This window comes from Palaemon carinicauda, chromosome 41, assembly GCF_036898095.1.
Source record: "Palaemon carinicauda isolate YSFRI2023 chromosome 41, ASM3689809v2, whole genome shotgun sequence".
Classification (NCBI taxonomy): domain Eukaryota; kingdom Metazoa; phylum Arthropoda; class Malacostraca; order Decapoda; family Palaemonidae; genus Palaemon; species Palaemon carinicauda.
The window spans coordinates 57,178,641-57,191,244 of record NC_090765.1 but is presented as its reverse complement, the minus strand read 5'-3'; the positions used below and the strand labels follow the sequence as shown (position 1 = coordinate 57,191,244).

General features: G+C 34.2%; 1 protein-coding gene across 3 annotated transcripts in view; it reads left to right on the top strand.

The window, feature by feature from the left end:
- The window catches only part of aux (cyclin-G-associated kinase), an 87,630-nt gene that overhangs the window by 42,862 nt on the left and 32,164 nt on the right, over positions 1 to 12,604 (top strand). For 2 of the 3 annotated variants that reach the window (XM_068364761.1, XM_068364758.1), the window contains exons 13-17: positions 72 to 185; positions 1,874 to 1,979; positions 3,993 to 4,150; positions 6,533 to 6,726; positions 12,115 to 12,248. In XM_068364761.1, the coding sequence (XP_068220862.1) occupies positions 72 to 185; positions 1,874 to 1,979; positions 3,993 to 4,150; positions 6,533 to 6,726; positions 12,115 to 12,248 (706 nt within the window). The remainder of the gene's footprint in view (positions 1 to 71; positions 186 to 1,873; positions 1,980 to 3,992; positions 4,151 to 6,532; positions 6,727 to 12,114; positions 12,249 to 12,604) is intronic. The other variant, XM_068364760.1, reaches the window with a different exon arrangement.

Genomic DNA, 12,604 nt, shown 5'->3' with positions numbered 1-12,604 from the left:
GAAAAACTATATAGATAATCAGCAATTTTTTCTATGTAAATTATTAATAGCTTTTAATTTGCTTCCGACAGATACTTGGAATATATTCGTGATTTGGTGTCGTCTCCACCCGTTACACCCCATTTTAAACCGGTTACTCTTACTTCTGTCATCATATCGCCAATTCCTCTCTTTACTCAAAGGAGGTAAGATTTTGTTTAAATAGCTCACTGGGTAAATAAAATGAATTATTTAGCAATTACAACAAAATTACTAGATATCTTTATATCATGGGATTCTTGGGGTAGGTAAGTTTAATATTTTTTCAGACTTTAATAATTTATTGAAAGAAATAGCCCTTTTTGAGCCCCCCCCCCAAAAAAAAAGTAAATTACTGGAATACTGTTGATTCTCGTGCAGCTTGCGATCTCGCATATTGTGCAACCCTCAGATTTTCACCTACAAAAAAGGATTTTATTAATTACAGTGTCTTGTGTATCATACAAGTTTCTTTTTTGAAACCAAATTATAGGAAATAATCTCTTTTCCTCCTCTTTTTTTTATCCCTACTTGGAAAAGCAAGATGCTGTAAGCCCAAGGGCTCTAACAGGGAAAAATAGCCCAATGAGGAAAGGAAATAAGGAAATAAACTACATGAGAAGTAAAGAATAATTAATGAAGAATATTTCAAGATCAGTAAAAAAGTTAAAATATATCTCATATATAAACTATGAAGAGAGAGACTCATGTCGACCTGTTAAACAAAAAAGCATTTGTTTAAGTTTTAATTTCTGAAGTTCCACTGATTCAACTACCCGATTAGGAAGATCATTCCACAATCTGATCGCCGGTGGAATAAAACTTCTCTCTGGTTACGGCTCATTTTCTTTTTGCCTACACATACACTGAATAGTCTGGCCTATTTTTTACATATTCTCCTATGTCCTCATACACCTGACAACACTGTCTCGCTCAAGGGGTTAATTACGGCACTGTAATTGTTTAGTGGTTAATTTCCTCTTGGTTAGGGTAGAAGAGACTCTCTAGCTATGGTAAGCAGCTCTTCTAGGAGGACATTCCAAAATCAAACTATTGTTCTCTAGTCTTGGGTAGTGCTATAGCCTCTGTTCCATGGTCTCTCACTGTCTTGGGGTAGAGTTGTCTTACTTGAGGGTACACTCGGGCACACTATTCTATCTTGTTTCTCTTCCTCTTGCTATTTTGAATTTTTATACTCTTGTTATTTTCAAAATGATAATTTATATATGAAAGATTTATTTGAATGTTGTTATTGTTCTTAAACTTCTCTTGCAGTTTTTCTTATTTCCTTTCCTCACTGGCTATTTTTCCTGTTGAAGCCGTAGGGCTTATAGCATCTTGCTTTTCCAACTAGGGTTATAGCTTAGCAAGTAATAATTCTACTACTACTACTAATAATAATAATAATAATCATAATAATCATAATCATAATGATGATGATGGGATGAAGATGTTTGAGACAGGATCATTATAATCGCGATTGTGAAAATAGTCGGGATGATTTCATTACTTTTGTATTTGGGTACCCCAAATACTGGAAGTTTTGACTAGGCCACCTCCATTCTGCATTGTGTACGTATATAAGGGCCAATCATAAGAGAAACTGACTACAGTATAGTAGACTGTTAAATACCATCCTGAAGGCTAAACTGACTACAGTATAGTGGACAATTAAATACCATCCTGAAGGCTGGTCAGAGTTACTTTCACTCTACCTATTAAGGGGTCAGCGGTTTTTTGAGTGTACTCACTGAGTTACACAAAAAGAAAGTGCCTTACAATATATGGATAAACACTTAAAAGTAAGATTACCTAAAGAACTACAGTATGTCAATGCTTCTCTTTTTCTTTCCAGAGATGGTATACGGCCATATATAGAGGTGTGGCAAGGTGATCATAGAGTTCTCTCGAGTCTGCAGGAATTTGATCACATGAAAATCTATATGCCTCCAGATCACAAGGTAACATTACGAATTCTCTCTTGAGTAATTATGAAATTGAATTTGAGTTACAATGTAGTACAGTACTGTATAATTGTTTTTATATTATTTTTTTTTTTTACTGATACATCCATTATATTATTGATGAAAGTACGGTTTTAAAGTTGTATTTTAAAAAATTTATTTTGTTCCTTGTTACTTAGCAAAGTATTCGTGCTCATAAACAATATACAGGTAGTTGTCGAATTATGACCGAGATAGGGACAGAGATGTGTCATGACATGATCTGGATTTACTGTATATCGATCTTAAAGAGTTAAGTTTCTGTTTTATATTTGTTATGCTGTGCCATAATATTGTAATCATCAGTCATATTTTATCAATATTTGCTTATTGTATATTGTTATTCCATTTTCTTGGTTCATAGGATGGCATATGCTTTATTAAAGCATTTTTTGTATTCTCTTTTCAATTTTGGAATCATTTTAACAGTCAACAATTTCTGAATTTTTTGTTTACCTTTGGCTGTGATCAGGTGATCTCAAGGTCCCGCTACCGTATCGAGAAAATGCACATATGCGAATAACAAGGCATATTGTTTCTATAACTTCTTAATTTATTAAAAATATCTTCATGATGAATAATATTACATCAACACCAATATGTTATGGGATATCATAGTTTTCATACATTTCGTTTATGGTGATTATTATTAGTTATTTCTTTCTCTCTCTCTCTGTATGGGATTTCTCTTTATGTATTATTAGGTATACTTGGTATCGCGTTACTCGATGTTTCGATGATAGAAATAATAAGATTACTCGGTATCATAATCAATAGGAAATCACTCTTCGCCACTCGCCTTCCGCTCGAAATACGTTACCAGACGTGTGTGCTGTGATATAAACTCAAATATGTATAACCATTCTCTTTTTCTTGCTAAAAAAAAAAGAATACTAATTTACCCAGCAAAAGTATTTTATTTCTATAATGTAAAATAGAATAAAATAATTTAAGAAAAATTTTGTCTTATTAGTGTTCTTTCATTAGATGAATAATGATCTATTATCAGAGATGAAACAAAGAAAATGAAAGACGCGTAAAACATGATATTCTGTCCTAGTTGTAGAATTAAATTTACGTAAATTTACGCTACGTAGTACTACTAACAGATGCAGACCCATGAAATATTTTGTAATGTTACTCGATATTTTTATTATGGGTATACTAACATTAATCGATAGTCTATTGCAAGGAATTCACTTGATTTGCGCGCTCGTTGTCTGCGGCTTCGCTAGAACTATGATGTCGCCAGACGTATACGCTATGAACTCGACATATATTAAAATTTTTCTTAATATATTTTTTTCATTTAAAGTGGATACTGTAAATTATGAATAAGAGAAATTACTAACTTATCAAGATAAATTAATTAATTTTTATACTAGAAAATAGACTATTTCTAAGGAGATAGTTGTCCTATTAGTGTACTATTTCTGACAGACTTGCAACATCATCAGAGTGAAAAAGCGGTCGTAAGGTTGACATTTTGCATTGTGTTTCCAGACTATGAGCAAATACTCTATGCATAAAAGAGACAGTTGAAAGCGACTTACGCACAGCATTACAAATTACGAGAAACAAAGTTAAAGGCTTACTGTATTTTTTTATATGTTAACCCTTTTACCCCCAAAGGACATACTGGTACGTTTCACAAAAGCCATCCCTTTACCCCCAAGGACGTACCTGTACGTCCTTGCAAAAAATGCTATAAAATTTTTTTCTTTTATATTTTTGATAAATTTTTTAGAAAATTCAGGCATTTTCCAAGAGAATGAGACCAACCTGACCTCTCTATGACAAAAATTAAGGCTGTTAGAGCAATTTAAAAAAAATATACTGCAAAATGTGCTGGGAAAAAAATAACCCTCTGGGGGTTAAGGGTTGGAAATTTTCAAATACCCTGGAGGTAAAAGGGTTAAAGCAAAAATTGTTTTATTTTGACTTGATTATTTTATCTTATTTTCTTTTCAGATTATGATGCCCGTTAACGTCCATCTCGTCGGTGATGTCTGTGTTTATGTATATCACGCTCGCAGAATGATGGGGAAGGTCATGGGAATAAAAGTAGCTCAAGTACAGTTTCATACAGGTTTCATTCCTGAAGAGGACACATCAATACGATACAACCTGTAAGTTTACAGCTTGGAGTTATTGATTTTTTAACTGGAGATTTAAATTGCATTGTTCAGATAGATGAAAACGGAAAGTATTTTTTCCCAATACTATTTTATAGTCTCCGGCACTTCATGTGTCATTTTTTTAAATCAAGGTACTTTTTATTATCAACTATACAAAAAAGGAAGGATTCTGCTAGTGTCCGGCACTTCATGTGTCATTTTTTTTAAATCAAGGTACTTTTTATTATCAACTATACAAAAAAGGAAGGATTCTGCTAGTGTCCGGCACTTCATGTGTCATTTTTCAAAATCAAGTTACTTTTTATGATAAACTCTACAAAAACAGAGGATTCCCTATAGTATTAACTTGATGGCAGTTCATTACCGAGAAAGGATTTACTTCTTGGTAAGATGTGAGGAACCCAAAATTTCAGCAATTCATATCATAATTCTTAAACAACTCTCAATGATATTGTCATCTATCTTCCACTGCTTTGAGTTAGAGTTCTCTTGCTTTAGGCTACACTCAGGGATACTATTCTATCTGTTTCCTCAATTCCTTTCTTCACTGGGTTATTTTCCTTGTTGGAGCCCTGGGGTTTATAGCATTATTTGTTCATAGAGATAACTACTGTACTGCAAACAGTAAATACCGCTAGGCAGTATGCACAGTGCTAGACGGTATATCTTAGCAAACCATGTTTGCCAACGGTTATATAAGCAACCTGGAGGAGTAACAAGAACTTTGGGTGTGGAGGAAATGCCTCCCTAAATCTCGATGAAGTCACTGGCAGCAGGGCGACGGATTGTGTTTAAGACGAGAGACAAGTTGTCTCTTCAGCTTCTGCTCCTAATGCCAGGTGGATGATTTTACTGGAAATAGTATGGATTGGCAGGGGTCACATGCCTTAGTTAGATAGACACTGCTCACCACAAGGATCCTTTATTTTGCATGTTTTTATCTTTTTTGTATATGGGTTCCTTACTTTACTAGTCTATGTAATTATTTTAAAAAAGAGTCTTTTGGTAGGATATTACAAATCTATACATATTTTTTCAATATTTTTAAGGAATAACTAAAACTGTAATTTTAAATAAGGAAATGAAAAAAAACAAAAACACAACTACTAATATGACGAAAAAAACCATCAATGTGGTTTATTTAAAATTAGAAAGCCAAGCGCTTGGGCATGCTGTTTGCACTTACCAAGAGAGATTAGTTTACCAAATATTTAACAGGGCTTCACAAGGTACTAGAAGAGTTGGAAGGCCCTGACCTACATGGCTGAGGACTATGAAGCGTGATGTTGATGATGAATGGAAAAGTATTGAATTAAAAGCTCAAGCTAAAGATGGCTGGCAAAATTTAATCAATTCCCTTTGCATCAATAGACGTTAGAGAAGATGATGAATGGAATGAAAATATATAAGTAATCTAAAGAAGATATGTTAGTCTGTCATCAAAACACAAACCTGGAAGGACAAAACACAATAAAACTATCCCAGTTGAAAGGCCGATGTCATTAGTTACATGGTCACCATGTAGCATAATATGGTAAATAAATGAGACACATAAGGTGTCATAATTGCTACAAATAAGAGTATATAAATTGCAAATTATGCAAAGTTTAATATAAAGGATGGTTGCTGTTGATTGTTTCCAACTATTGTCTCTTATTCCTTATGAATATTGCTCATACAGTATTATCAATGAAAGAAAACATAATGAAGAGCATATTAGACTAGATATCAGAACAGCGAATTGAATAGGAAAGTAAGGTCTTGTGTAAACTGAATAAAAGTTTGTAGAATAGTGGATGAAAAACAGTTCCATAGGTTTGCATGTTGGAGCTCAACAACCATGAGAATATCACATTTTTTAATGTATGAGGATCCTTTGATTTATTGGAATAGAGGAATGTTTTGAGATTTTGTATGAAATATTAATATATTAACAGAAACTATAGTAAATTCTTTTTAGTGAGGCAGATTTGCACCAACTCGCAGGGGTGCCCTTTTAGTTGGGAAAAGTTTCCTGATCCCTGATTGGTTGGACAAGCTAATTCAAACCAATCAGATAGCAGGAAACTTTTCTGAGGTAAAATGGCACCGCTGCAAGTCAGTGCAAATGTGACTCATTTAAAAGAAATGAGTATAGTTATAGGTATGAATGCTTTCCCCTATAAATCTGACAATTATATAAAAAAAATAGTCAGTCTTATTTCTACCTCTATTATATTTAAAAATATTTCTATTTTGTAGCTTTCAATAACATAAGGAACACAGCTACAGGTTTGGTACTACAATGAAGCTATTTTATATAAGCATTAGTAGTTTTTCAACTGTTTACTGTATATGTAAAGCATTTGAGTCTGTTCTTTTCTTCCACTTCAGACGTGATCTAGACGATGTTACTGAACCAGATAGATATCCAGATAACTTCACTGTAACTGTAAACATATTTGTGTCAGATGTTGACCGTACACCCCCTCAGCCTCCCGTATGGATAAGCCGGCCTTCTACCTCATTTAAGCCAATTGTAGCTTATTCTACAACTATTGAAATGGAGGAGACTCGGGAAAAATATGGTGGGTTCTTTTACATGCATTGTGCTATCAAATTTAGTATTTTAAACTATTCATGTTGATATTGCAGCATTAGAAAGCTCAAGGAGATTTAGTATTTTTAATGTTTATACAGTACAGATGCTTTTAAATGAACTTAACTATTTAGGTAGCGGGTGAGGCGCTGTCAAATTTAGGCTATGCTATACTTTTTACCCTTTCCCCTTATAGCACATGACATTGTAGAGCAGGAGTCTTTAGGAATTAGTTATTGAAGTTTGATTCTTAATTTGTTTCTTAAACCCTTGTGACTCATCAATCAATTGAATCATTTTGAATATCTAACTTAGATGATACATAACTGCATTGCTTAAATCAGCTTTTATTTCAATGAATCTTACCCAATATTTGTATGCTTATATGCTTCAAGCTCCATCTGTTGACAAAAAATAGTTGAAACAAATGGTTCTACCCAAATTGAGTAACCCACTCATGACCGAAAAATTCCTCATCACCAGATATGAGTACTGTGACAGTACTAATGAATGTTCACATTCATCTCTGCTTGTTTCTTGTCCCTCTTGTTAACTATTGTTCAATCATATTTCCATTTTCATTGTGGTTACGAGTGGTAATCAGATTACTTTGTGGGAGTCTGGTTTCATAATATTTCCCTTATATTTTGAGTATGTCTTGGTTGCAAGACTCAAATGTATAACGTTAATCACAACTCTCACTCTTAACCCTTTTACCCCCAAAGGACGTACTGGTACGTTTCACAAAACTCATCCCTTTACCCCCATGGACGTACCGGAACGTCCTTGCAAAAAAATGCTATTTAAAAAATTTTTTTTGCATATTTTGATAATTTTTTGAGAAACTTCAGGCATTTTCAAGGAGAATGAGACCAACCTGACCTCTCTATGTCAAAAATTAAGGCTGTTAGAGCAATTTAAAAAATATACAGCAAAATGTGCTTGAAAAAAATAACCCCATGAGGGTTAAGGATTGGAAATTTCCAAATAGCCTGGGGGTAAAAGGGATAATTGTGGTGGTATAGAGGTAGAGTATGTGATGTACAGAATATATATGAGGAATGTAATGGTTATTTTGAGGGTTAGTTTATAGCTCTTTACAAGTATGAAGAGTCGAAAGAAGGATAGTGCTCGGAAAAGAAAGTGCTGAAAGAGTAAAAAAAAAGGTGAGAGCTCTAATGAATATTCAAAACTTAAAGTTACATTTACTGATCGTTCCCAATTTCCCTCCCCATCTCCTAACTCCCCTCTATCACCCTGTTTCAAATTCATTTTGACCTAATCTCTGTCTCTAGTTCCCTCAAGTATAACCAAACATCCTATTCTATTAGTATTTTGAGAAAATCGGTGGAATATTAACTAACGCTATATATCCCCAGACCTTCCATAATGTGTTGGTACCTCCTCCTACTGCCAAAGTCATAGGGCCATTTTCCACTATCATAGAGAGAAGACCCTGATGGGAAAAACGAGCAAAATATGATTGCATAGTTAAAGATCTGTCCAGTCATGTAGTCTTGCTTGCTCTGAACTGGTTTGTGGAAGAGGACCTGAATGAGATGCCTTGTAGGAGCAATGAGTGATTATTTGAATAGAGCCTTACAGTTTAGGAGCAAAGTAAGGAGTCCTTTTGGTTCAAATTCCTTTGTCTAAGAATGCCATGTCCTTTCTGAAGAAGTTTATAGGCGAGGCAACTAATCTGGATGAAGTGGGTCTGTCTTTACTAAAGGTAAAAGCACATGAAATGAGAGTGGTTTCCACCTCTCGTAATTTCTTAAAGAACCTCTCCATTAAAAAACTTGTTAGTACAGCCTAGTAGAGGTACAATTCTGTGTATTCAGCCTTTCATTTGAAAGACGTTCATATTTTTTTATGTTTTGTACCATTACTTTAGGCTCTTTTATTAGGTTTAACCAAAGGGAGACTATCCTCCTCCGTTTCTTCATAGTCCCTTATTGTTTCCAGCATTGAATGTTTTGCATATGTCAAGGTACATATTGATATGCATTTTTAGGTACTGTGCTGTACTTTTTTGATAGCCCATTTCTTTCTTGTATAGCAAAGTTCTAGGCAGAGGGACTGTTGCCCTTACTTGTGAAGTTGGTAAGCTTCATTATGGTGCTTCTCAAGTTACACTATACCTGTCCCCATCCTCAAGCTAAAGCTACATTAAGTATAGTTAGCAGAAGATTGGATTATAGGTAAGAAGTATTCATGGAAATATTATTAATATTTCTTGTTTAGATTCGAATGAATATAAATAGCCTAGCTTTGCCTACTACTTTTCTCAAACCTACTACAGTGATACCTCGGTAGTCGAACGACTCTATACTCGAACAATTCGGAGTTCGACCAAAATTTTCGAGAAATTTTTGCTGCGGTGCTCGACCAAAAATTCGGTACTCGACCAGCCGAACACGTGACGACCGCATGGGCTTTGTGATGATCGCGCCATCTCGGCCACTCTCGCTTGTTCGGGAAGCATCAGTTCTCTCGAGAGCGTCACTCAGACAACGCGCGATCAGCATTCGTTGTGATTTAGTGATTTTCAGTGCTTTTAATTGCTTTTTTAGCTTTCATAATGAGTCCCAAGAAAGTAATGAGTGTTAAGGGGAAGGAGAAGAGGAAAACAGTGCGAACAACGATCGAGTTGAAGAAGGAAATTATAGCGAAATATGAGAATGGTGTACGAGTGTCCGATTTAGCGGTAGAATACGGAATGGCGAAGTCGACCATTTCTACGTTTTTAAAGCATAAAGAAATGATTAAGAAGGCGAATGTTGCAACGGGAGTTACGGCGGTAACTAAGCAAAGGCCACAAGTGATTGAGGAGATGGAAAAGTTGCTTTTAATATTTATTAAAGAAAAACAGTTGGCCGGGGAAAGTGTTAGTGAAGCGTTCATTTGTGAAAAAGCGTTGCATATCTATGAAGAATTAGTGAAGAAAAGTCCGAGTACCAGTGAAAGTGATTCATTTACATTTAAAGCGAGCAGGGGTTGGTTTGAAAAGTTTCGTAATAGAACAGGTATTCATCGTGTTACTAGGCATGGGGAGGCAGCTAGTTCGGATCAAATTGCAGCCGATAAATACGTGGGGGAATTCGATCGGTACATAAATGAACAAAATTTGATCGCACAACAAGTCTTTAATTGTGATGAGACTGGGTTATTTTGGAAGAAAATGCCAGCCAATACGTACATTACCAAGGACGAGACGAAGATGCCAGGTCACAAGCCAATGAAAGATAGGCTAACATTGAAACAATTAACAATAGACCAGTTTTTCACAAAAGAAAAGAAAGCTGCTACATCAAAGCCTGTTTCTCCTCCAAAGAAGAGACAAAGAAGAGAAGAAACCCCTGAAATAGATCTGCCCACCCTTTCATTGGAGAGAGAAACAACTCCTGAAGGAGAACTACCCCGCCACATCATGGAAGGGGACTCTCCTTCCAAGCAGTAACCTCCCCCTTCCATCCTCTCCACATCCATCCCTGTATGCCATCGAACCGCTGCTCAAAGGTATGTTCACTACAGTACAGAAAATGGTTTAAAATTGTTTTATTTTAGTACAGTAAATGGTTTAAAATTGTTTTATAGGATTTTCTGACCAATTTCATACACATTTAGATAATTATTGTTGTTTAGGTACACGTTTTATTAATATTTTGGGCCTGTTCGAGTGCTTGGGAACGGAATAGAATATATACCATTATTTCTTATGGGGAAAAAAAATTCGGTACTCGAACAAATCGGAGGTCGAACACGGATCTCGAACGGATTATGGTCGAGTACCGAGGTATCACTGTATTTGTGGTAATCAGTCCACATGAATATTGCGTTGAATTAATTGAAATTGAGCAAATTTTCATAAAATTTATTTCAATACTCACCCAATATTTATACCTCTCCACAATCCAGTGGGCACAGAAGCAAATTGAGAGAAGAGTGTAAACATGTACTGTACTAGTACTGTCACTGTGCTCTACTGACATCTGAAGAGTTCTTAACTCGTGGGGTGGTTATTAACCCTTATACCCCCAAAGGACGTACTGGTACGTTTTGCAAAACTCATCCCTTTATCCCCATGGATGTACCGGTACGTTCTTGCAAAAAACTGCTATTTACATTTTTTTTTTTATTTTTGCATATTTTTTATAATTTTTTGAGAAACTTCAGGCATTTTCCAAGAGAATGAGACCAACCTGACCTCTCTATGACGAAAATTAAGGCTGTTAGAGCAATTTGAAAAAAAATATACTGCAAAATGTGCTTGAAAAAAAATAACTCCTGTGGGTTGGAAAGTTCCAAATAGCCTGGGGGTAAAAGGGTTAAAATCCAGTAGAAACTTTCTTTTCCCCTTTTTCTTGCTGATGTTGGGGCTTGAAGCATATAGGCATAGGAATACTGATTAGAATTGAAATGATTCATTTGATTATAAAAATTTGCTTTTCTTCCCTGGCTTAAACAGGTAAGTAAGATGGTTGATTTCCTTTGTTTTTCTCGTAGTCTTCTCAAATTATAATCTTCCTTTGTGGTTTCTTTTCAAGCACAAATTATACTTTCCTACTAAATTCAAGTTGATTAATTATCGTTATAATTACCTTATAGTCATAAAAAATATATAAAAAGTATTTTATTAACATTATCTGTATTACCTCTGTAAATTGAGTGGTTGTCAATCCAGAAATGTTGACAGTCTCTTATGATTCTTAACAAGAGAAGTCCTGGTTATTTCATGTTTTTTTACCTAAACAGTATACTGCATGAGGAGAGACTAATTCTGTGTAATATTATTTTGTGTGTGTTTTATTTTTAGAAAGTACAAATTTCAAATTCCTGGTAGTATTACCATAAAAAAAATTATTGGTCGATTGAGTCAGATTTGAGACTCTTACTTTTTGTGTTATTTTTTTGTTTTGTCAAATAGCTGAAGCCACCAAAAGCTAATGGTGTTATGAATGTCAGTCAAGTATTAAAATAATTATTTATATTTTGAAAATTTTGTTGTTTTGTCAGTCTATTTTTATTTATAAATCAAATGTGCTGATAGTAAAATCATTTTAGTTGGAAAATTGTTTTTGTCTTCTCTATTTTTATTTATAAATCAAAAGTGCTGGTAGTAAAATAATTTTTTTTAATTATATCTTATGTCTTCTATTTTTATAAATCTAAAGTGGCGGTAGTAAAATATTTTTTTTTTAAATGATTTTTTTTTGTCTTCTATTTTTATTTATAAATCAAAAGTACTGGTAATGAAATCATTTTATTTTGAAAACTAAATCATCAGTATTTTTATTTACAAATCAAAATGATTGAAAGAATCATTATATATTTTTATATTTCATTTAAACTGAATTCCTAATGGTGATTTAATCAGCAGCAAGTGTGCACGGATCCCCAGCAACAATGAGACGGGACTCGTTGCCAGCTCCTGGCGTCCCTAATTCTGGTAACAACAAAGCCAGTTTTATGGCAACATTAAACTGGGATGAAAAACAACAGCAGAATAAAGTAAGCTAATTTATATGTTTTTCATAACTTTTGGTTTTAATGAAGTAGAAACATCTATATTTGTACAAGATTGCAAATTCTATGAATGTATTTTTATTCGTGGGTACCAATTTTCGTTGTTTTATAAAAAAAAATGTTGGTTCGTGGATTCTTAAATTCGTGGATATCCGTTTTGGAACTTTTACCTTTTTGGTTATTAGTTGAACCCCAATTATGATAAAGTCTTCATTTGCAATGCAATAATTATCATAGTGCACACCAAAATCAAACGTTCACAATAACAAATCAAAATAATTAGTAATCCACAATGGTTTAGAAAATGTAGGTCACCAACACAAATCGAATGTGTCCAAGTT